Source organism: Mytilus edulis, chromosome 5, assembly GCF_963676685.1.
Source record: "Mytilus edulis chromosome 5, xbMytEdul2.2, whole genome shotgun sequence".
NCBI lineage: Eukaryota > Metazoa > Mollusca > Bivalvia > Mytilida > Mytilidae > Mytilus > Mytilus edulis.
In genome coordinates this window covers 48,218,310-48,244,501 of record NC_092348.1, presented here as the reverse complement: position 1 = coordinate 48,244,501, position 26,192 = coordinate 48,218,310, and the positions used below count along the sequence as shown (strand labels likewise).

The following is a 26,192-nucleotide window of genomic DNA, read 5'->3' as shown; positions in this document are numbered from 1 at the left end:
TTCATCTTTATCAATTAATTTTACCTGTCAGAAATCGCATACGCACCGATTTAGTAGAAAGCAGTACGCATCTATCTAATTTGATGAATAATTGAAAGTATGAGAATGCGCGTGTGATAGTTAAGAAACTCTGTTATCTTATCTCGACAGAGCTACAGTAACTGCTGAAGGGTTGTAATACTATTTGCATCGAAGCGAGCATCTAAATAATAGAACTTAATTAATAATAAGTTTCGACATACTTGTATACTTAAATATAGTTACGAAAATTCAAAGCTGATTTAGAATACTGCATTGGATTTACGTTTTCTTTTCCTAAGCTTGGATCTGTTTTATTCACGAGGAAATATAGATCTTGATATACGTTCTTTACCTTGAACCTTAATCATCGTAATGCTAACTACACTTGAATTATTTCAGAAATTCAAATTTATAACACCGGATTAATTACTTGATGAGGATTTTATATTTCAAACATATTTTCAGAATTTTCGGTAAATAATGACGATTGACCATCACAGTGAAAAGAGAGTAATTCGCGGACCAAGTATTTCGTCAAACACATCGACAAGTTCAGGTCTTATGGCGTCCCATCTTCTCGTCCCCGGAATCCACGTTTCTCGGTCCGAATCAAATCGTGAGGACTACGACCATCACTCGGGTCACCGTGTTTTACCACTTCGTGCTGGTTCTTTTCGGGAACCAGGTGAACTTGAGAGAGAACAAAAATCTAAAAGGCCTCATGTGAAATCCCGTAGAAACAAACGTGAATCTGCAGATTTATCAAGTGATCCAGACTTTTATTTAAGCGCCGCAGCAAACCAACACAGAAGACGAAGCAGTCTTCCCGCAAGTACACCTAATCTACTGGATTTCTTTACCAATGATGACACAAGAGACAATAGAGATGCAAGAGGAGACGCTGCTCTGCGGAGAGTCCGCTCGTTTAAAACAACAACAAAAGGAGTTGTAAACAGAGGAGATTCGGTAAGGAAGAGAAGTGGACGATCTTCACGGGATGGCTCAAATGAACAATCACGATCCACAGTCACGTCTAGCCCTAGACCAACACGTCATGTGCCGTTTGAAGTAAACGTTGAAAAACCGTCAGATAATTCTGCTATTTCGTCTTACTTTAAAGTTGTTGTTTTGGGTGCACCCGGTGTAGGAAAAACTTCGATCACACAACAGTTTATGACGTCAGAATACGTTGCTTTTGAGAATTCCGTAGGTAAGTCTAAAACAGAACTTTTACACTTATTATAAATAAGAGCCATTGTTAATCTTTATTTTTTAATTTCTGTTCAATAGCTGGTAGTTCAAAACTAATATGATTTAAAAAGAAAATGGTGTATGAACATATAAAAATAAACCTAAAAATAATGTAGTCTCACTAAACCTAATGACATCACTTTTAAAAGCACATTTTAACACTGTTTAAATTGTGTCTTTAATGGCCCTTTCATTTTTATTGTCAGTTTGACCTGTATGCACAGTAGTAATTTCGAAATAAAGGCAGAAGTAGTGTACTGCTGTTTGATAACGGTCTTAATTTTCAAGTATGCAACATTCATAGCAAAACAATAAACGAGGTTAGTAAATTGAAAAGGTACCAGAGTTTCTTCTAAGTTGGTGAGTGCTACAATGTGTTATGAAAACGAAAGACACAGATCTAATTGTTTGCTAGCTGTTATGGGAAGTTTGAAGATATAAACATAGAAACCCGATCCATGCCGATAGTAATTTATTCTGTGTAATTTAGTTACTTTTTTGTTTAAATCCGGGATACTTTAGAGCCTGACCATTCATATTGTATGTACATCTATCTATTATTGAAGACTCTAAGGTGACATCTTAGACTAAATTTATATTTGGAATTTGTGTCGATGGGTTGCTGTCGTAATGATGCATACCCAATATCTCCTTTTATTTAGGTTTTAGCTACTGCTTACTATGCATTTGGTTTTTAAACTTGTTGTAATACTTAAAATCGCAATTGAATCATTACATAAATTTATGCACCTGAAATAGTTCTGAATTATTTTAAATTAGGTTAACTTTCTGTAATAACATAATATATCAAACATATCTTCAGTTGATCAGTGTTCGCAGTATCAATGTTTGATGATTATCAAGATAAACGTATTTTAAAGTTTTACATATACCATGTATACTGCGATACTTACATGTAGCAGATCTTTGATAACTTATTTTTACTTAATTTACAACTAATAGACTCGTAATGATCTAATCTAAGAGTTTGGCATAATGTGTAGACACCTATCTGTTGTTGAACTTTGTTCACTGAACATGCTACCCTCTGGATGTTTTTTTTTCTTCGGGTATTTGTGTCGTTGTGTGACTGTTTCATCGACATATATAATTATATATACTGTAAACCATTTTATTTTCGCGGATACTTTATTTCGCTTTGTACCCTTTCTTGACCAATTCGCGGCTATTTAATTTCGCGATTTTCTAATATTCTTGAAGAAGTTTAATAAGGAAAGATCCAAGCTTTACATATTCGCGATGATTTATATTTGCGATGATTTATATTCGCGTTATTCTTCTACTCGCAAAAGTCGCGATATTTTCGCTCGCGAAAATAAGTTTGGTTTACAGTATCTCAAATCTCCTTTTTTTCACAATCGATGTAAGCAAAATATATCTTCATCTGTTAAAATATCGTACATTGAAAAAAAGGAGTTAAAACAAAGAACTCAAACGGAGAGAAAGAAGCCAGTCGTTCTCGTACTGTTGAAATATTGGTATATAAGTTACCATTGGTACATGCATATAGCACGAGGGAAAACTCAATGTACACAAAATATTTTTCTATAGCTTACTTGACTATTCTTTTTGTGCAGCTTAGATTTTGATTTTTTTCTGGTCTGTTCCAACATTTATTAACTTGTTGTTATAAAAACATAAAACTAAACAGGAAAAATATATCATTTTCTTTTTGGTTTGTGTGCTGTCTCCTATTTATTTGTATTGTAGTCCTGTAATATTATGTTGTCATTTCTATGTTATATTTAACATTGTCATTAAAGTGCGAGGTTTGGCATGCCACAAAACCAGGTTCAACCCACCATTTTTTCCTTTAAAAATGTCCTGTACCAAGTCAGGAATATGGCCATTGTTATATTATAGTTCGTTTCTGTTTGTGTTACAATTTAACGTTGCGTCGTTTGTTTTCTCTTATTTTTGAGTGTAAATTGACATTGCGATATGACGTGTCACGGTACTTGTCTATCCCAAATTCATGTATTTGGTTTTGATGTTATATTTGTTATTCTCGTGGGATTTGTCTGATGCTTAGTCCGTTTCTGTGTGTGTTACATTTCAGTGTTGTGTATTTGTTCTCCTCTTATATTTATGCGTTTCCCTCAGTTTTAGTTTGTTACCCCGATTTTGTTTTTTGTCCACGGATTTATGAGTTTGAACAGCGGTATACTACTGTTGCCTTTATTTAACATCTTCAATTGACGTTTTCATTTACAATAAAATTGAAAACGGATATGGGGAATGTGTCAAAGAGTCAACAACACGACCATAGAACAGACAACAGAAGTATAGTTTTAACTAGGCTAAACTTCTACATTCTTGTGTACTGCTGCAATTGAATAATATGAAAAAGAAGAAACAACATAGCTCAAAATGTTCCACAATTAACAAAGTTGATCTTGTTTGACTAACGAAAACAATCTCTGTTTTCTATTTCCTGGTTGACTGTACTTACATCTGGCAGAACAACTCAATCTTCTCTCTGATCTTAATGATTGCGATTGGTAATTAATAATGACAGCACACTATGAAGTTACATGACACAGCAATTGTATTCAATCATTCATACACTTATACTTATAATATACTGCTTACATTAACCTTTTCCACTTCACCTTTAGAATTTCTTTCAAAGTAAGGACGTTCTATTCGGTCCATCTAGAAAAAAAGATATTACAGCTTCGATCGATTTCTATTTGATAAAAAGTTCCGAAGCTAGAGGTTTCAATCACCAGTTTATTCCATTGGATCGACCAATTTAGTTTATGCAAAGCACTTATTTTGTTTTGTTTTCTTTTTTAAAGAATGCTATTATAATGTTCTGTCGTATAGTCGAAAAACAATCGAACATTAATGAACGAGCAAATTGGAGAAAACATAGTATGCATTGTTCTCATGATAAAATTATTGATGTACATGATGTACACCTGGAATGAAAAAATCAGTAGAATTATTTATGTTTTTATTTTTTTTTTAAATACATGTATGTACGTGATATGTCAACGCATTATTACGAAGTCCTGTAAGACCACCAATAATATGTATTGTAAGAAATTTGACAATTTGACCGCGATATAGCTACATTTGAGAATAACAAAATTAATGGATTCCGAAAAATTGTTAGCAAGTCGACTTACATATGTACGTTAGTTTTCTCGTTTGAATTGTTTTAAATTTGTAATTTCGGGTCTTTAATAGCTGACTATGCGGTTCATTGTTGAAGGCCGTACGCGTACGTGACATATAGTTATTAATTTCTGTGTCATTTGGTCTCTTATGAAAAGTTGTCTCCTTGGCAATCATACCTCATCTTCTTTTTTATAACATTTGATAAAAGTTTTCGACCACCATGAAGAGAAAACGGTTTTATCCCTCCACATTTAACACGAGGTGTATACATTGGCATGACACGAATGATCACCTTTACAAAATTATAAACATGGTGGCTAAGAATAGCATATCCATTAAAACAATGATAATTATATTAAACAATGTTTTTACGAAATCTGATGGCCCTTGATTCTTGAGTGTCAGTGTTTAGATTTATGGCTCTGTTAAATCATTTCTATGGTATAGACGTTCTATTTTCAGCAACAATTGTATAACCGAATCCTGTAAAATCACTCACTCAGTAATTAGTAAAAGAGATCGCATCATGTTTTCTTCGCTTATAACTTCTACGAATTACACAGATGAAGTGACCTGATATTTTTTTACCAATGTAATGGATTTTCCTTAGATTTACTAAAAATCACGACTGCAATGAATGATAATAGCCTTACAATTCACGAACAAAATGAATGATACAATTGTGATTTTCTCCTGTATATCTGTACTTAAGTTAACTGTACTTAAGCGCCAGTCTTTGTAAAAACCAGGCAATTTAGGTAAAAATCAAAACATGGTCAGAAAAAACCCACCGACCTAATCATGCTATTTAATACTAACAATAATCCTGAGTTAAAAAATATTAGTCTTTTGTTTGTGTGTGTCTGGTAATATCAAATAACTTGGTTAGAAAATTGGTTAAAATGATAGCAAATTACAGAGCTACCTCCCCTTATTTGTTAATTTCTAGTGCATTTCAACCAAATTTTATCTTCTATTAACAGAACAGAAAACGGAAATTAATGTTATTTTTGTGCATAACTACATATTATGAACTAAAATCAATGTCAAATTGGGTGGGTTTTTTTTGTCATGTTTTCACCACTGCCTAATTCTTTGTCTTGTAATTTAGTATGTCTTATAAAAATGGCATTGCGAAGAATCAGCGATATTAGAAAGTCAAAACTTGCATTACGATTAATATTAATTAGTGCATTTAGGTGGTTCTGCAGATACGCAAAAGTGCAATAGCATGTTTATAATGTGGTGATATGCTCAACCAGTACAGATAAAAGCAATTAAAACAAATCTTGCAATAGTTTCATTTAACCATGACTTCTGTTTTATGTGTTTACCACAATTATTAAATAATGGAGTCAATACTTGTATTGTACTAAACAATTATCAAAATAATGAATATTGTCTTTGTTTATCCAAAATCCCCTTTTATTCGGAAATATCTCTTTTCAAGCATTCTGTTGTAATGCGAGATTTTTGCATTTGATTTTCTTTTTCAATATTTTGTGATTTTTTTTATAGACCAGGAAGAGAATTTGGTCACTGTCCAGTTAAATGGCGAGGAAAGCACGCTCGAATTCCTTGATGCAAGTGATAATGAAGTGAGTAAGCATGTTTTGAATGCGAAAGTGTTGTTCTTTGCATTTTACAAGCAACGAAATTATGTCGTCTGAATAGAATATGTATATGTCAACATAGACTTGCTACATGTCCCTTTCTAATTATGTTTTTTTCTTCAATTTTGCCTCTTTAATAAATGTACTGCTATAACTAGGAGAATACCATTATACTGACATCTGCAGGAGGAAGGCCTTTCTCCAAGGGCGATCAGTAGACTGGCAGTTATCAGTAAACATATAAATTAGTAAGAAAGAAATAAAAGAAAGGAATTGTAGCAAGTCTAATGTCAACAATAAGGTTTTATCAGTAGGAACTTTTCAAATTGAGTCATGTGCATGAAAGTTCGCTTCCTCTATGTAAAAAAAATCGGATACCTAATATAGCTGTTACAGTTGAAAAGCGTGATCTGGCTCATATTTATCAAGAGTAAGCTGATTTATTCAGTTGTGTAGACATGCCACAATATATCAGTAACAAGAACTATCTTTAAAAAAGATATCCGACGTATTTAAATTTGAGTATATGTTTAAAACTATCCTTTCGATAACCTACAGAAGCACAAAGATACCATTTAAATAACGTTTTTTTCTGTTTGTGTTCAGTATTCTCGATCCCCGTATCTTTCTGTTTACATTCACCAAAACCCCGTGGAAATCTCACATGCGTAGGTGCGTTCTAAAAGTCATGTACGTTCGTACAACAAAGTTTACATTAAAAATTATATAATTGTCCCGAATAAACAGCTGTCACGGATGCAAAGAGCTATTGGAGAAACAATTATTTTAATAAAAATATAAATCTTTGTAAGATCTTAGACTAGTTCAAATGTTTATAGTTTTTCACTTGCTTTCCATCACGATATAATTAACGAGACGTGTTTTCAAACACAACCAAATCACCCACCATGACAGCATTTTGTCCAATCACAGAAAGGATTTTCGAGCATGCGTATTCTATTGCCATAGTTAAGCGTCCTTAAGTTCAAAGGGCACAAACCGAAACTATACCGACTACATCGGAAAAAGAGACCGCATTTGACACTGTTACCATTAAACTTTAAGAGTAAACAGGATTAGGAGAGTGTCGCTTCGGCTAAACAATCAATAGTCGGATTAAATCAATAAGATAAAAAGGTGGAGATTAAATGAAACGTAAGGACACTGAAACCCATAAACAAACAAATGACAGAAAACACCGAGACCATAAAAGGAATACACGGACAGACAACAACATTTCTCGAAAACAGAAAAAAAAAGATTGAGGAAAACGATCCATAAAAATGAAACGGCAGTGAATCCATTGCAAGTTGCTCTGTAATGGTTAAAGATAGGCTAAGATACCAAAGGGGTTACCCCTATTCAAACGTATAAGTCGAAGACAAACTCAGGAAGTGTAAAAAGATTTTGTTCTACTAGCGGCGCCCGCTGTGCTACTCATGATGAGTACAAACTCGGTAATGAGTATCATTTTGATATGTCGAAATCGAAGAAAAAAAAAGGAAAAGAATATTGGCCTTTATATGGGTAACCATACATCAATGATACGTATTTTGAATACGGTCAATTAAATGATTGTATCCGTAATACTTTCAAAAGATGACGCAAAGTGCTACAATGTAAACTCTTCCAAGAAAAAAAAAAAACATGACAAGTGAAAAAGTGTAACTGCGGTTGTTTTTTCCTGTATATATTTTATGATCGTAGGCTACAATAATTAACTTCTACGTACAGTGAAACCTGACTAAACCGAATCCTGTATAAACCGAAAACCTGTCTAAACCAAACATGTTCGTAAGCACCGTCATATCAAATTGTATGCGTTATGAACCTGATAAAACCGAACATCGGCCAAAACCGAACAAAATCTTAGGTCAGGAAGAGATTCGGTTTAAACAGGTTTCACTGTATATTGGTTCTAGACATGACCGCGGTGGGATATGAAAACACATGCTTTGTTTACACTGCATGTTGTTATACAATTATATCGTTCGACAGAAAAGCTATCCGTTATGATAAATTACAATACATAATACGAATTAGAAAAGATATGTATACATGAAAGAACAGTATATCATGAATTTGCAGAAATAAACAACATAAGCTTCATCAAAAAACCTTTTGACTTATCTTAATGTATAATATGTTATCTCGGGAATTTTTATCAGATTTTATTTATACATGCTTTTATCTTGATAAGCCATCTGCAATATACAAAGAAACAACACTACGAATAATCTAAACTGCCAATCATATAACAGTATGAGTTTGATACACGCCCTGTTTGGCATTTATTATCTGTGAAATATGTAGCATTATGTCAAAACACATTATGTAACAATATAAAATATGAAAGGTTATAGCGTGTTTTATAATAATCATCTATAAGGGCAAATATTATTATAGAGAATAAATAACTTATACATGTAGCCCTTTTCCTTCTGTTCCAAGTCAGAAACATCTCGTCTTTAAGTTAATCTTGACTAGTTTTAAGTTATACAGTGGTGCATTTGAATGTTTCGGAGTTAATTGTGCCGTCCAATTCACTGAAGCAATATACATTAGTGTTTAGTGGCCAGCTGGAGCACGCATCTGATGTGGGATTTTCTCGCTGCATTAAAGACACTTATTGGCCTTGGGCTGTTTTTTTTATTTTATGTCGGGTTGTTGTCATTCGATGCATTCCCCATTTCCATCCCCTATTTCAACGGAGATATTGCATTCAAAAAAATGAGTCTTAGTTGAACATTAATATCTCTATTATATGAAATAAACATAAAAAAAAAAATGAAATTTCTTAATTATCAACATCTTTACGCTTTCTCTTTGATCCAATTGTAAAATATTTCTTTGGATTGCTGATAGGAAACCCCTAGTTTTTGGTGGGGTTCGTGTTGCTTATTCTTTAGTTTTCTATGTTGTGTCATGTGCACTATTGTTTGTCTGTTTGTCTTTTTCATTTTTAGCCATGACGTTGTCAGTTTATTGACGATTTATTAGTTTGACTGTCCCTCTGGTATCTTTCGTCCCTCTGGTATCTTACGTCCCTCTTTTAAAAGGAACAGAGCAATGTGTAGAACATAACAAAGAACACCAACACTTGTCTTATTTGGTCCGAGACCACAATTGTCGTCCCTTGATTTGATTGATTTCGAATATAGTCCCTGTGTTGACAGTGGGTTACTTGCCATTAAGTTTTATACCCCTTCCAAATTTATTTCTCCATGCATGTTTAATGCCTCAAATTGCAAGTAGGGGGGGGGGGGTGAAATTACACTGTAAAAAAATTTGGGTCCAGAATTTTAAAGGAAAGTAGTGATTTGGTCCAGCTGAAAAAGGTTAATAAAAATTAGCACTTCGGAAGCTGTCAAAAGATTTCAAGACGCCCTAAACATAGAATTGTCCATATTTTGAGTTAGAGCCGATGAAGTTTTCTATAATTTTGATATAATTTGTCCCAAAAGTAGTAAAACACACTGTAAAAATTTCTTTGATAAAGCGCAGGTGGGATTTTTTTTATTTTCATTTATGTTCTAAAAGAAATGCACTACGAAATAATTGTGTTCTCGGACCATTTGACAACTGCAATTATTACAAATGTATATACCGGAAACACTGTCATATTTAAGTTTCTTATACGAAACGACAATATGACTTTGTATAAACTATATGCATTCTAAGAACTGTCTAAATTAATTTCTCATTAAAAACTAAAGATTCCAAAAGTGGTTTTTTTTATAAATCAAATTTGAACATGAAAAAAAAAGTATAACGGTTATTCACTTTTGAACTTTTAATTATGATAATCATTGGGAGTCGTGTTGCGTTTAGTCGATATATTATTGTTATAGGGCTTAGAAATCGAACATTGTCATCCATAAAGAATTGTTTTCTATGCCGATTCAAGATCAACTTTGTACTCAATTTCTTACCGAATAAAACTTGTCGATCGAAATTCGTTAAAACCTGCATATTTTAATTTGACAGGACAGTTTGGTATTTGGTTTATAAATTCAAATTTTCTACGAATGATATGAAAACAATGACATGCTTGTTTCCATACTGCCTTTCTCAGCAACACGAGTACGCAGTGCCAGCGGAATTAAGTCGGTCTATAATATAATACCAATATTCTTTGTATTGGTAATTTATTATACATGATCAACATGTTTCTTTGACAGAATGTGAAAGTGCATCAAGTAGTTAAACAAAAATTGTTTTACGCAAACAAAACGTGACGACATTTGTTCGGAATCATGAGTTACGTAGCTTGCATTTCTTCGTTTGAATGACGAGGATCGACATTAAAAAATTACACGTGACGTCATTGCTTAATATTTCAGGGTATCACGTTCTATCAGCGATCCAAAGAAATATTATACATTTGGATCAAAGACAAAATGTAAAGAGGTTGATAATTAAAGAATTTCAGTTATTTTATGGTTATTGCATATTTAGAATGCTTAGATTTCGTTGAAGACTTTGCCTCATAAGGTCAAATAGTTAAAAAAAGAAATAAAGAATGTGAAATTAAATTAATTTCGATTTATATTTGTATAATTTTATTTATTTTTATAGGTTAACCTTGAAAACATTCGTGCAGATGCTTACATAATAATATTTTCGATTCCACATCGTGATACGTTTGATACAGCAGTAGACCTACTGTCCGAACTACGGATGGACATGGGAATAGATAGAACAGTTATAATGGTTGGAAATAAGTTAGACTTGGTCAGAAAGAGAAAAGTCAAGACAGAAGGTAGTACATAAAATACCAAGTAGCATTCTTAAAGTCATATGAAACTTCAAATAATAAATAATGATACATATGTTTTTTATAACTAAATGGCTAGTTCTTATTATAAAACTTATGTACATACACTTGTTTCTCAAGAAAATCTATAATTTGTCCTTTTGTTTATTGTTAGCTTCTAGTAAACAATTCGCCGATATCTTTTCCGTATGCAATGAACTCAGCGTGACCTTTCTCGTAAAAATCCGGTGATTGCAATACGCATGCATGGATCTGTCATTGAATAGACTATTATCCTATCGTTTTTACGAAACTGGGACCGTAGAAGACGAAAAACACTACATGCTTTGGTTCAAGAATTGGATATACGTTATTTTTCACGAGTCACTTGTTTCATATGACTTGAAGGAGACATTCTCTTTTATGATGTTTTTATACGTGTTTCTGTTATATGACTTTATCAGCACAAATATCATTCGAGACCACAGGACGAGCTTATAAATTCAGAATAAGATATAAAATGCTGATATTTGTTATCCGTTATATGTCATATATTATATAAAAATCTGTTTCTTGCTTTGTGTCATTGTCTTACTGCAATGAGTACACATGTTCTTTTAGCATGTTATATTTTGTAAAAAAAAATGTGTAACTAAATTAACATCTAGGGAACATTAGAGTCCATTAATTTAAGTAATAAGACACTACAATAAAATATTACAATTCTTGAAAGATCGTCGTTAGTGTTTAGGATTCATTCGTTTGTTATTCTTTAGATAATACAATTTAATTAAGACTTCACGCGTTAACATTTCAGTATTATCAGAATTAAAACAATCAACGATAATGGTAATGTCCTCTTACTAGATCTAATTTATTCTTGCAGAGTCGAATTACTTTTTGTAAATTGATTAATAGATGCACCATTTTATTTCACAATAGCTATTCACTGTGTAACCTTTCATGAATCGACCACTTTATATAATATTAAATCTGGTTCATGAGGACAAAACCCATGCAGGTACTGGAAACTTTTACAGCCGATTCAATTGAGTGTGTAGCCAAAAGGTAATATCTTGCTTGCTAACTGAACTGTGAAGTCAATATAAGTTAAGGTATACAACCCTCCTTTTGAAATAGCATAAACCTACAGACAGATAGATTGGTTAGCTGCTGGACTAGTATACTCTTAAAGGAAGGTAGTATACCTAACATCAGAATGACTTCAAGGTTCAGCTAGCAAGCAAGCTAACCAAAGATATTACATTTGCCTACACACTCAATGGAATCAGCTGTAAGTAGTCTTTGACACGATACAAGAATAGGCCAATGACAGTTTTTATTTATTGTTAAGATTTGCGTGCATTAGTTATCAACATGATCGTCAATAATTGAGTTTATTGGCAACATCTTAGGGAAACCATATACTAGGGATATTTGCAAACATCACATAAACAAGATGATGCCCGAAAACCTGCAGAACGCAAAATTGTTATCTCAATTCTAAAGGAACAAAACACACAACAAAACTAAATGATACATTCTATTAGTGTATGCGTGTGGTGTGTGGGGAAGGGGGTAGGAGACGTATTTGCCCTCAACTCCAGTATAATTGTGCATATATGTGCTACAATTATTCATAGTAGTAAGTTATCCGTTAAGACATTAAGAAAAGTATAATGTACTTTGTGAATCATTTGAAAATTCATTGTAGAAGATAAAGGATACTTGCAGTGTAAGGGTTTCCATTAAAAACCTATCAAATCATGGTAAATGAAAAAAAACTCTTTATAATTTTGGCACGTTCGAAGTAATTTTGTTGATTTACATTAATCAAGAAATCGCAACCCTAAAATATTGAAAGCAGAGGATAAAAGGCACTTTTAATAAAACTTGAAATGATATATGAATACCCTGAATCGATTAAAAAAGTCTACATGGGTCAAATTTGACTGAGGCAATGTGAACTTTTAAGATTTTTTATCGTTTCTAAATATATGTACGGAGAATTTAGAGAATTTCGCTCCGAAAAATTCCCCCATTTGAACCCTTTCTCATTTACGCCTATGCTACTATTTTTTTACTTGTTTGCGAAAAATCTGGTACAATTTAGCAAGAAATGATTTTTTTCCATATATAAGTTCTTATTTGTATTTTATCTACGTGACTCTACACAGTTTACAATTGCTTTGAGGCTTACAAATAAATGTATATATGTGTAGTCAGTCGCTTTTTTACATTTTGGAACTAAATTGGTTTTGGACTGCATACTTTGATTAAGGAAGTGCAATACAGCATACAACAGAAATACTTTGAACAAGACATTTTATTTATTTCTAATAGCACCATACCTAAAGTTAATTTTGCGCATATGAATTCACAATTCTGGCTTCAATTGATGCCCTCGAAAAATGAAATTTGTGGCAAATGATATATAATAAAAAACAACATTTGATACATTAGAAATTCAGCCAATATTTAAGACGAAATGTTTTACAAATCGTTACAGAACTGACTATTGAGCCAAAGGTGCATCAGCAGCGATATCGACCCAGATCTAAGATAAGAGCAATTGGCATAAATAATCAAAACAATTAATGGCCTTCAAACTTGCACCATATTGCAACTTAATAAATCTTATATTTGATATGTTAATACAGGAACGCAAAACTTTAAAAAATGCACATTTTTTTATTTAATGAATAACAGAGTCAGTCATTACATACTTTAATTATTGGAAAAGAGTGTCCTACAATTCCTTACACGTGGTCAGTTTCCACGAGGCGTTTGTACATGAATCAACAATTACAATGTATAAGCGTTACAAATTGGGAGTTGTGTTTTTGATTAATTTGATAAAAGTCGGTCGTGGCAAATTTGTTTTGAAATGCCACTAATAAATATTTCATCAAAGAGATAAAAAATTATCTGTTCTTTGGAAATTCTTGAGTATTTGTTGTTTATTTCTCACTGTTTCCTGACATACTTTTAACACAAGGACTATACACTCAATTAATTACATTAGATGTATGTTTCATTATAATACGTTATTCTGATTGGCTAACTAGCAATCTCGTGATATTCTATATATAACTTTTGGACTAGTTTAAATCTCGGTCGATTTCTTAAATTTATTCTTACATACTTTTGATTTTTTAACCCTGTATGCTAACATTCCCATGAAAATTTTAAAAATGTTTGTACGCACATTGAACGACAAATTTATGTGACGTATAAAATTTTCTGACGTCAGACACTCAAATCAATAAATGTGTTCGTAGATAGTAGATGTTTTTGTGTTCTGTTAAATTGTTCCTTTTAAAATTGTTAAACGATGATGACTGATGTACCCATATTTTGACTATTTTATGTATTGTGTCTGTTTATTTAACGCATCAATGTAAAAATATCGGAAATTGATGAGACTGTCATTAAAGTGAGAGGGTTAGCGCTATAGAACCAGGTTTAATCCACCATTTTCTACATTTGAAAATGCCTGTACCAAGTCAGGAATATGACAGTTCTTGTCCATTCGTTTTTGATGCGTTTTGTTATTTGATTTTGCCATGTGATTATGGACTTTCCCAATTGATCTTCCTCTAAGTTCAGTATTTTTGTGATTTTACTTTTTCCTTAATCAATTGCATTACACAATGCAACTTTTCATTCATGATACGAGGTCCCACAATAACCCAGCTAACACATAATATTTTCATGATATTATTGACTGGTTATATATATGTTTTTCAAAAATATTTACCAAAAAATATTTTAAAGACATTTTTTTTACATCAGAAATTATGCCTTAATGATATTTTAACAATAATATTTCGTCCCAATGTTTGATTGCTAATATAAACACATTTTTTGTAAATATTTTTTTATAATGAATAATACATATTCTTTGCTGATGTTTTTAAAACGTTAAATAGACAGTTTTATAAATGAGAACAATTGTATGTCGAGGAGATATTTCTTTGCAATATTCAATCAATATCTGATGGACATTTCTATATAACATTTAATATATATATTTTTTAGATGTGTAAAAGAAATATTTATAAAACATTTTTGATTTACATCTATGTAAAGCATAGGTTTGATGTATAATAAAATATCTGTTTGATGTAACATCAATATACTTTTCTTGTCCTAATCAAAAATATAAAAATGGTAATATCTAATGAATATTTCAATAACATCATAACAATATATTTTTTCGATTTTATTTAGAAATTATTAGTTAAAGACTGTTTCATAATAGTTTTAAGATAATATGTTTAATAGATATTTGTAAGATGTATGCTAGAAATCTTCTCCAAATGTTTGTCAGTGATATTTGAGTAAAGCACATGTTTGATATGAAAAAAGAAATATTTTATAAACATTTTTACATAATATTTTTAATTGATATTTGTAAGATGTACGACAAATGTTTTTCTTATGTTTGTTAGTGATATTTGTGTGACGTCCATGATGTTTGATATGAAAAAGAAATATTTTTTATACTATTTTTCAATCAGATTAACATGAATGTCTCCTCATTTTTTATAGAAAAGTCTTAACAATTCTAGTCTAACTTAAATGAAAATTCCAATCAAGTCAAAAGGTGCACAGGTAAATGAAATAAAAACTTGATAAAAGGCGTGTTTTCATGATCCTATAGATAAAAATGTAATTATAAGTATTGAATGCTTTTTTTTTGTAACTTTATAGGGTTGTAAAAGCGTTGACCGTGCGCACATTTTTAGTATGACGCGCTTCATACAAAATGTACTTCTGTCAACGCTTTTACACCCCAATAAATTTACAAAAAGAGCATTCAATTCTTAAATACATATGTACTTAATTGTACGTAACTGCAAAGGAGATCCATATACAAATAAAAAGATGTGTTATGATTACCAATGAGACAAGTCTCCGCCAGAGACCAAATGACATAGAAGTTCAGTACATAATGAAAATATGCCTGCTAAATAACTAGTACAAAATTGACAAATGTATCTCAAAAATTGTGAAAATTTGTGGCAATATGGTAACGTGATTGTTTTGGACGTTCTGATTGGTCCAAAGTAATTTTCATTCAATTCCGGCACATGGAAAAAGGTTATACAAGCTTCAAGCCTGTTATAGTTTCCATCTTGAAGTTTCCGAGCTTTGGTCAATACACCCTTACTCTTAAATATTCAGGAAATAATTATGTATCATGTGAACATATTTGATTTTTAACGAAACTGTCTTAAATATAATCACCAAACCTACATATAGTTGTCTATCAAATATTTTATTGCAGGGTTTTGTTAATATATGAGTTGTAGATAGACGCGTATACATGCGACGGTATACTAGTTTATAAAACGCGTTTAAAATCGAGCGGTTCCCTCCAAGGATTTGTATAAATAAAATGTGATATGAGTACATGTATTATAAAAGACATCAATGACAATACATATTAGGATAACAGGAATTATGAAGAGAAAAATATGTTTTTCTATTTCTCAACTGTTTAGAATAGAATTTGTTAGTCACGATTTTGTGTCAGAATTATGCGACTTCATCAAATGCAAACTAATTGTTGTGGATCATTTTAGAATTTTCTTATTTTGTTCATTGAAGTTATGATTTATTATCATCGTCAATTTTTTTTAATGTCAACTGAAAAATGAGTGGGCAATTTGTTTTGTATTATCACAAAGAATGAAGATGATAAGGATAATCAACGTTTTTATTTTGTTTTTAATTTCAACTGTATTTTTGCATATTGTGTTCAATGATGTTTTTTTTTGTTATCAGAAATCAACAATCTTTTATGATAGTTATATTAGATTGCTTTGTTTACATTTTGGTTAAAAAATTGCTTCGAGTATCACTTAAGAGACATTTATAGTCGAAATGCGCACATGTTACAGTTAAGATGGTACCGTTAATATTATTGTAAGCACGCTAGACTTGTTTGCGGTTATGCAATGACTTTGATGAATACATTTACCTAATAGAAACAACATTTACATCGTATTGTATTAACATGAATATGAATAAGAAACACACTTTTTGATTTCATGTTTTGTAAAATAAAATACATTTTATTCTAATCTGAAACAGTACATGATAGTTAACTGCTTAATATTAATATCTATTATTAATAATGAATGTGTTTACTTAATGGTGTGCCGTTTCTACGGCATTAATTGCTTAAGACGTAAACAAGGTTCTGAGGTTTTTGCTGATGTCCATTAAAAACACAAGTTTCGTTGGATAAAAATTCCTTAAAAGCAAATAGAAGACATTGCTGTATTTTGTCTGAGTATTAGTATTTGACGATCGCAGGAGAAAGACCTGTCGTTTGTTTCCCTGATCACTGTTTTCTGTCAGCTTATTTTATTTTCCTGATATGATGACGTTTTTTGACATATTGATACTGCTTTTAGTGAACTTTGTTCCTATTTTGTTCTAACATTTTGTCTTCATCTGTTTCTTAATATTTTATGAATTTTAACTAATAACTATGCAATTACTGCAACAAACCTTTGCATTTGTTCTGACATTTTGTTTTTCTCCGTTTTTATTCTTGGTATTTTGTTGTTGTGACACTATTTACGTTACAAATGTTAATATATTTTAAATACAAAGAGTATCTGATTTTGTTCTAATTTTGTTCTGATTATTATTGGTCTTCAGCTGTTCCTTGATAATTTAATGTACACTGACCACGCCCTCAGTAGAAAGACCTTTCTATAGTGTTCATAATTTCTTCTGACATTTTGTTTTCAGCTGTTTCTTCATATTTTGATTTCAATATATTAACCCCTTTTATTATTGGAACACATTTTGATTATGTTCTGACATTTCGTCTCACACATGGTCGTTTCTTGATATTTTATTGTTATGTGACATTTTGAAATATTAACATTACAAATAAATACACATTGTATTTAAAAACAGTAATTTGATTTGAAATCAATGGCCACTAACCGTTAAGATTAGGCCAAGGGCAAATGTCCTGTTAAAAAGAGTAATCGATTTTGTTATATTTTTTTTTAAAGTCATAAAAAATAAGTTTGCAGATTAATAAAACATGAATCCTCAGATTGAGGCACACATAAGCTCCCATGTTCACATATACTTGTAATGTCCCCAAATCATGGAACGTACAGTGGAGATCACTTCTAACCTCTCATTAGAACTGTCAGAATATTCTGTCATAGAACTGTTCTAACCTGTCCTAGAACAGTTCTAGCTAGAACAGTTCTACCCTAGAACTGTTCTAGGTAGAACTGTCAGGATCAGTTCTAGGTAGAACTGACTAAATCAGTTCTAGGTAGAACTGTCAGGATCAGTTCTAGGGTAGAACTGTCAGGATCAGTTCTAGGTAGAACTGACCAAATCAGTTCTAACCGTAGAACTGTCAGCAGAACTGACTAAATCAGTCAGGACTGTAGAACAGTTCTAAATGACGTCACTGCAGAAAGGGCAATTTAGAATTTAGAAGAAAAAATCAGTTCCAATTACTTTACTATATATAATAGCAGATTTTTCTATATTTTTTACTGATCAAAATTTACATGTACAAATATCGAAGTGGATAGGAGGTTATCCAACTCATCGGAGAAATATTTTTATGAGATTGCAAATGAAACATCATTGTTTACGTTTCTTCGTTCCCCGTTTTTAACAGTCTCTTCGTAAATATAACTCTGCATTTAATTCAAGTAAATTTAATCTTAATTTACCTTGTTTGGCTTGGATTTACATTCATGATTTAAGATTCTGCTTGGACAAATGCTCAAACGAAAATTGTACAGTGGATGAATTATGGGATATCATATAGTAACACAGTCAGGTTGTTAAACGCAAGAAAACTATGTACATTTGCACCTCGAGATTTGCACTGAGGTCTCAGATTTGCATTATCTCGTTGCCAAACTTATCCATAACGATAATGAATAATATCTGGGAGTCTGGAACGTCAGAAAAATATACTCGATCTGAACATGAATGAAATATTTGCCACTGGACGTAAGGCTACAAACAAAACCAATCATTTTCCTTCTTCAAATTATATTAACAGTATAGTCAGTATACCTTTCCAAGAAGAGAACTTCTCATACATGTACTTTTCATTTTAAAATAAAGTATATGAATCAGTGATGTGAGTGTTGGATGATGCCCTTAAATAGTTCTGTTTAAAAAAAAAACCATCATGAACTACTGACTAAATAAAAATTCACTTTTTGTGACGGTTCATTATTTAATAATTTAAGTTTGGATGTAACGGGTCTTCTGTCGTTATTGTGTTATCAGTGCCCATAGACATAAGTTAGTCATGTTTGTTCAATTTCCAATATTGCAGTTATTTATATATACTACAGTAAAAAAAATATAACCGAAGTACTGTTCAACTATATAGACTCACATAAAAAAGCAAATATGGTCAGTTTTGGTTGATGTGGTCAAAAGATTTTATTATACAACTCAGTCTGAAGTATGAAAACTACTGATATTTGTTTACGATTCAATACTTTGAATAAAAAGAGGATATACTGGCACTATAAATTCATGCGAACAAAATTTTGAGGTCATTGTTTTCCAATATTGCTGTAACTTGTATATTACAGTCCCTCTTGACCTAAAATTAGAACTGAATTACTGTGCAGCTTTATAGATTTGCAGAAAGAAAGAGAAAATAAGGTCAGTTTAGATTGATGCGGTCAAAAGATTTTATTACACGACACAGTCTGAAGTATGAAAACTACTTATATTTGTTTACGATTCAATACTTTGAATAAAAAGAGGACATGCTGGCACTTTAAATTCATGCGAACAAAATTTTGAGGTCTTTGTTATCCAATATTGCTATGACTTGTATATATTACAGTCCCTCTTGACCTAAAATTATAACTGAATTGCTGTACAGCTATATAGATTTGCAGAAAGAAAAAGCAAATAAGGTCAGTTTAGATTGATGCGGTCAAAAAGATTTTATTACACGACTCAGTCTGAAGTATGAAAACTACTGATATTTGTTTACGATTCAATACTTTGAATAAAAAGAGGACATGCTGGCTGACTAAAAAATTCATGCGAACAAAATTTTGAGGTCATTGTTATCCAATATTGCTATAACTTGTATATATTACAGTCCCTCTTGACCTAAAATTATAACTGAATTACTGTACAGCTATATAGATTTGCAGAAAGAAAGAGCAATTTATAAGTTCAGTTTAGATTGATGCGCTCAAAAGATTTTATTACACTACTCAGTCTGAAGTATGAAAACTACTGATATTTGTTTACGATTCAATACTTTGAATAAAAAGAGGACATGCTGGCACTATAAATTCATGCGAACAAAATTTTGAGGTCATTGTTTTCCAATATTGCTGTAACTTGTATATTACAGTCCCTCTTGACCTAAAATTATAACTGAATTGCTGTACAGCTATATAGATTTGCAGAAAGAAAGAGCAAATAAGTTCAGTTTAGATTGATGCGGTCAAAAGATTTTATTACACGACTCAGTCTGAAGTATGAAAACTACTGATATTTGTTTACGATTCAATACTTTGAATAAAAAGAGGATATACTGGCGCTATAAATTCATGCGAACAAAATTTTGAGGTCATTGTTTTCCAATATTGCTATAACTTGTATATTACAGTCCCTCTTGACCTAAAATTATAACTGAATTACTGTACAGCTATATAGATTTGCAGAACGAAAGAGCAAATAAGGCCAGTTTAGATTGATGCGATCAAAAGATTTTATTACACGACTCAGTCTGAAGTATAAAAACTAATGATATTTGTTTTCGATTCAATACTTTGAATAAAAAGAGGACATGCTGGCACTATAAATTCATGCGTACAAAATTTTGAGGTCATTGTTTTCCAATATTGCTATAACTTGTATATATTACAGTCCCTCTTGACCTAAAATTATAACTGAATTACTGTACAGCTATATAGATTTGCAGAAAGAAAGAGAAAATAAGGTCAGTTTAGATTGATGCGGTCAAAAGATTTTATGACACGACTCAGTCTGAAGTATAAAAACTAATGATATTTGTTTTCGATTCAATACTTTGAATAAAAAGAGGACAAGCTGGCACTATAAATTCATGCGTACAAAATTTTGAGGTCATTGTTTTCCAATACTGCTATAACTTGTATATATTACAGTCCCTCTTGACCTAAAATTATAACTGAATTACTGTACAGCTATATAGATTTGCAGAACGAAAGAGCAAATAAGGTCAGTTTAGATTGATGCGGTCAAAAGATTTTATTACACTACTCAGTCTGAAGTATGGAAACTACTGATATTTGTTTAGGATTCAATACTTTGAATAAAAAGAGGACAATCATGCTGGCACTATAAATTCATGCGTACAAAATTTTGAGGTCATTGTTTTCCAATATTGCTATAACTTGTATATATTACAGTCCCTCTTGACCTAAAATTATAACTGAATTACTGTACAGCACCCTTTTTATGGAAGATCAATGCATTTGAATGAGGACAATAAATTTTAGTTGGACCCCCCCCCTTTTTTTTAGACTGCTGGATCCGTCCCTGGTGGTTTGGGCCGGAATAACGTATTACATTAAGGTCAGATAATTTTGTTATGTAAAACGAGTCATCCTGACTCCCCGAATGACAAATGTAAAATAAATGAAATAATAATGCCCCCCGCCGCCGCCCCCCCCTTTTCCCCAATATTAACGGCTTAATTTATGTTAAAAAAATGAAAGAAAAACAAATAATTTATGTAACACATCAACAAAGAAAATCACTGAATAACAGGCTCCTGACTTGGAACAGGCACATACATGCAGAATATGGCGAGGTTAAACATGTTCTCTTGCCGATTATAAATCTGAAATAAAACCGGCAAAATAGCAAAACTCTATATAATATTAATCGCTATTTTGCCGAAGCCTTTATTTTAAGACAAATATTTCTTCAAACTTATAAATCAATTCTAGCCGTAGAATTTATAAATCAATTTTAGCCGTAGAATTTATAAATTAATTCTGGCCGTAGAATTTATAAATCAATTCTAGCCGTAGAATTTGAAATCAATTCTAACCGTAGAACTGTTCTAGCTGTAGAACTGACCAAATATCTGGTCAGTTCTAGCTAGAACTGTCAGGATCAGTTCTAGGGTAGAACTGTCAGGATCAGTTCTAGCTAGAACTGTCCAAATCAGTTCTAGGTAGAACTGACCAAATCAGTTCTAGCTAGAACAGTTCTAACCTAGAACTGACTAAAAGGTGTCAGGCTGACAGTTCTACATACTGTTCTAGAACAGTTCTCCTGACAGATTCTGACAGAATTTATGAGAGGTTAGAACTGATCTCCACTGTATTTTAGTCGTTTCATCTCCTAAACATTGACACATAATTCAGTTTGGTCGAGGCAGTTTAGTTGTTTTGTGTTGTGGTATCAACTCGTGAGAATAAATGTATGTCATCCTAAGTATATGGCAGTCGCAAATACCAAGTTAAAAGATTGGCCGTTTGAAGTTCCTTCAATAATGTTCAAAATCTAACGCTGTGGCTAATTTGAATTATAGTAGTATTGTAAGTGTGCATGTATTTATAATATTGGTACATGTACCACTATTTACCGTTTCATAAAACATTTATAATAAACATGGCCTCGTTACGTGAAAATTATTGAAGTACCACACAACCCAAACATTGTGCAACAGATGTTTCGTAGGTTTGAAAGCCTACTCTTCAGATAATCTTTTTTGGTACTTGATTAGATATAGAAATATAAATTTATTCATATGATTCACTTTGTTTTAAAATTGGACCATCATTAATTAAACTAAAAGTAAATGTGGATCAAATGCGTACTATGTAAAAAAGGTTTTATTGGTGGTAAATATATTTCCTAAATCACGTTTTATAGAAAGCCTCGTAGCGTTTTAAAAACCATTTAAAACGAAAAAATATGCATTTCATTCTTGTAAATCTATGAAAATGCTAAAATCAGAAAATTGTGATTCAAAGGAAGCCTTTCGTTAACTATAATTTGCACTAAAAGTCACACTAAGTGATGTAACGTTGTAATCGATCACTTGCAGTACTGGTGATATTAAAGTATGACAAATAAAAGTGAAAAACAAAATGGCGTCGTTGAAAGCGACACACATTATTTCCAATAAATAAAGAACAGTGATAGAGTCATCGAACTCTTTACGATTGATATACTAGTATAAAAACAAATTGTGTAAATGGATCAACAACACTATATTTTTAAATGGGTCGGTATTCCTAATGAGTTGAAATATGGTCTTCAAGGTGGGGGAACAGTGTGTAAATATCATCATACATTTATTAACCAACAAACTTTTCGCCAAGATATTGGGTATTTTAAAACAGTAACCTTACCTGACCATATGTGTTTTTAACTGCACAAGGGTCTTTGTATAAAGTTGCAAAACGAAAGCAGTATTACATAAAGAGATTTATTTCCCCGAGGGTATCACCAGCCCAGTAGTCAGCACTGTATGTGCTGACATGAATTATCATTGATATGGTTATATTTATAAATTAACTGTTTACAAAATTTTGAATTTTTGAAAAACTAAGGCTTTTCTACCTCAGGCATATATTACCTTAGCTGTATTTGGCATAACTTTTTTGAATTTTGGTTCTTAATGCTCTTCAACTTCGTACTTTATTTGGCCTTTTTAACTTTTTTGGATACGAGCGTCACTGATGAGTCTTTTGTAGACGGAACGCTCGTCTGGCGTACATACAAAATTTAGTCCTGGTATCTATGATGAGTTTATTTACAGATAATATCAATGAGAAAACTAAATATTCCGAGAAGACAACCCGAGAAGACATTTTTGGGTATGAAAAATAGAAAGTTGAATATCTATATTTTTATGTTTTTGCATTTTTACATGTATATGTTTGTCGAATTCGAAGCTCTATTTACATTAAAAAAATCGACAGGAAGAATGTGTTAGGTATAATACTGATTTTGATCGCTACATATTGTTTTTATTTTTAATTATATTTTATATCTATAGAGGCACAGGAAGTCAGTAAAATGTATGATGGGAAGTATATAGAAGTGTCTGCGGGACTAAACCATAACATAGATGAATTATTGGTAGGAATACTGGGTTCTATTCGATATAAACTAAATCCATCTTTAACAGATCCAGTTCTACGTGTTGATACAAAGAAGGCAGGACTTTCAGCTTTGTCAATGAAAGGACCAATCAATTTCTTTGGAAGACTGTTCCGACGTGTCAGTAGAAAATCTAGAGGAAGAAAGAAGCGCCACCATACGGTTGCGTAGTATCCAAAGTATTATACTGTGTTCAAGTATTGTAGTAAATTATATTTATATTTTTGCATTTTTATATGTTTATGTTTGTCTAAGCTGTATTTAATGTTTTAAATGTTGTCTTCATTTAAGCATTAAAGAAAATGTATAATATCAGGCACGCAATTATGATAACCTGATCTGTTTAAATTTCTGTGCATCGTTATGTAAAATAATGAACGATCAACCATTTCTGATCATACACGAAAAAATAAAATGGTCCAACATTTTTCGAACATCGTTTCACTCTTGAAATTCGATCATCATTATCATCCTATATCGTTAAAAAATGTCCATATCATGTTTTAAATATACCCAAGTTTGGTGGCATACACTTGATCATTATAAGAAAACTATTGATTTTCTTGTATAACATTTTCTTTTCTCAAATTTCTTCAACTTATGACAAATACAGACTCGTTGTAATGTGCTATTGTATAAAATAAATTGAAGTTTTGCGTTAGTGACGTCTTTCATTATAAGGTCAATGTGATCGCATTGCAGAAGTATATATATCTTTCGATTTTGAATCCAATGTTACATATAATTTTCATTTAAAAATGTTCATAAATCATCGAGGCTGGGCTATGGTGCAAATACTTGTATAGTAGTGCGTAATATTATTTTTGTACATAACGTTTTCAAGAGGGTTTATGTTTTTTACATCACAAGTTGGCTTTTGATAGCAATATATGTATTTTTGTATTTAATGCATTATATTTGTAAATTATATGCTTGAATATACATTTTTATTTCCCCCGACCCGTTAAATTATTTTGAACCAAAGTCTTCAGCAGATTTATTCATTGATACAATTATAACAGCACACATTGTATCTGTCATGGTACAACCTAGGTAGATTTATTTTTAAATATCAGTTATTTTGTTGGTTTACGCTATAAGTGCAAACATAACCTTTTGTTAAACAGTATAATTAAATTCTTAATGAATTTGATTTACGTTTGCGATCTGTAAATACAGCCATTGCCTCTCAATGCTCTTCTGATCTCATTTGGTTGTAGCGTCTAGTGATTAGTCTTTTAGAGACAACACGCGCATATGGCTTACCTTATTTGAATCCTGGTATACATGTATATGATTAGTTCGTTTTCATCAAAGTACTGCAACATTACACCAACTTGTGACAAGACAGACAAGACAAGACAAAGACAAATACTTTATTAGAGTCTCACCTCAAAATTGACATACATTTATACATTTATAAAATTACAGTAATATTTAAAACAACATGAGCCACTCTAAAAAGAGTTATGAGAGACTATAAAATTTCTACAAAACACATTATAATTATCTACAATTATATAAAATACCTTTTCTTTTTAATAATATATCATAGCAGATTTTGGCTAAAAAGTAACACACATTTTCATCAGTGAATAAAAATTTGAATTTATCATCATCAGACAAATTAACAAAATCACAATTAAAAGAGCTAGCATGTCTAAATAAAATAGCTCGTAAATCTGCATATACTGGGCAGTTAATTAAGACATGTTTCTCATCTTCAATAATGTTATTTTTCTTACATTGCTCATTAAAACATAATCTATTGTCAACCATAATGCCTTCATATCGGCCAGTTTCTATTCTCAGAGGTGCAACACCACATCTAAATTTAGCATATGACAAGTGACTATCATTTATTTGGCCTATTAACCATTCTGTCATAAATTTACCTTATACCAGCCGGGTATATGTTGGATTATTGTACTAACTTAAAAGTTTATGTCTAACCATTGTTGATGTCAATTTAGTGTCTGAGAAGAAACCAAAATGTTACACTTAAGACAATAAAGTATTTTATATTGTTCAAATAGATTTATGTTATACTTAGTAGGAAAAACAGACTTTCAAGTTTGAGGATGATGGAAGTTTTTAACGAGCTTGACCGGCTTGTGATATAACCAATGACAACTGGTCGGCATCAGGAATATTTGATATAACATACCGGCCGCAGTTGTTCAGTATCTTCATATTAAACCCACGCAGAAAAGAAAATAATTGTTTTTGTTTAACGAATTATGTTTTTT

General features: G+C 31.6%; 1 protein-coding gene across 1 annotated transcript; it reads left to right on the top strand.

The window, feature by feature from the left end:
• LOC139523823 (GTP-binding protein REM 1-like) lies at nucleotides 1-25,976 on the top strand. Its single transcript, XM_071318147.1, has 5 exons — nucleotides 1-1,231; nucleotides 5,938-6,017; nucleotides 10,611-10,794; nucleotides 23,840-25,282; nucleotides 25,782-25,976. The coding sequence occupies exons 1-4, from the start codon at nucleotides 502-504 to the stop codon at nucleotides 24,112-24,114; spliced, it is 1,269 nt and encodes a 422-aa protein (XP_071174248.1). The 5' UTR covers nucleotides 1-501; the 3' UTR covers nucleotides 24,115-25,282; nucleotides 25,782-25,976.
• The last annotated feature ends 216 nt before the right edge of the window (nucleotides 25,977-26,192 follow it).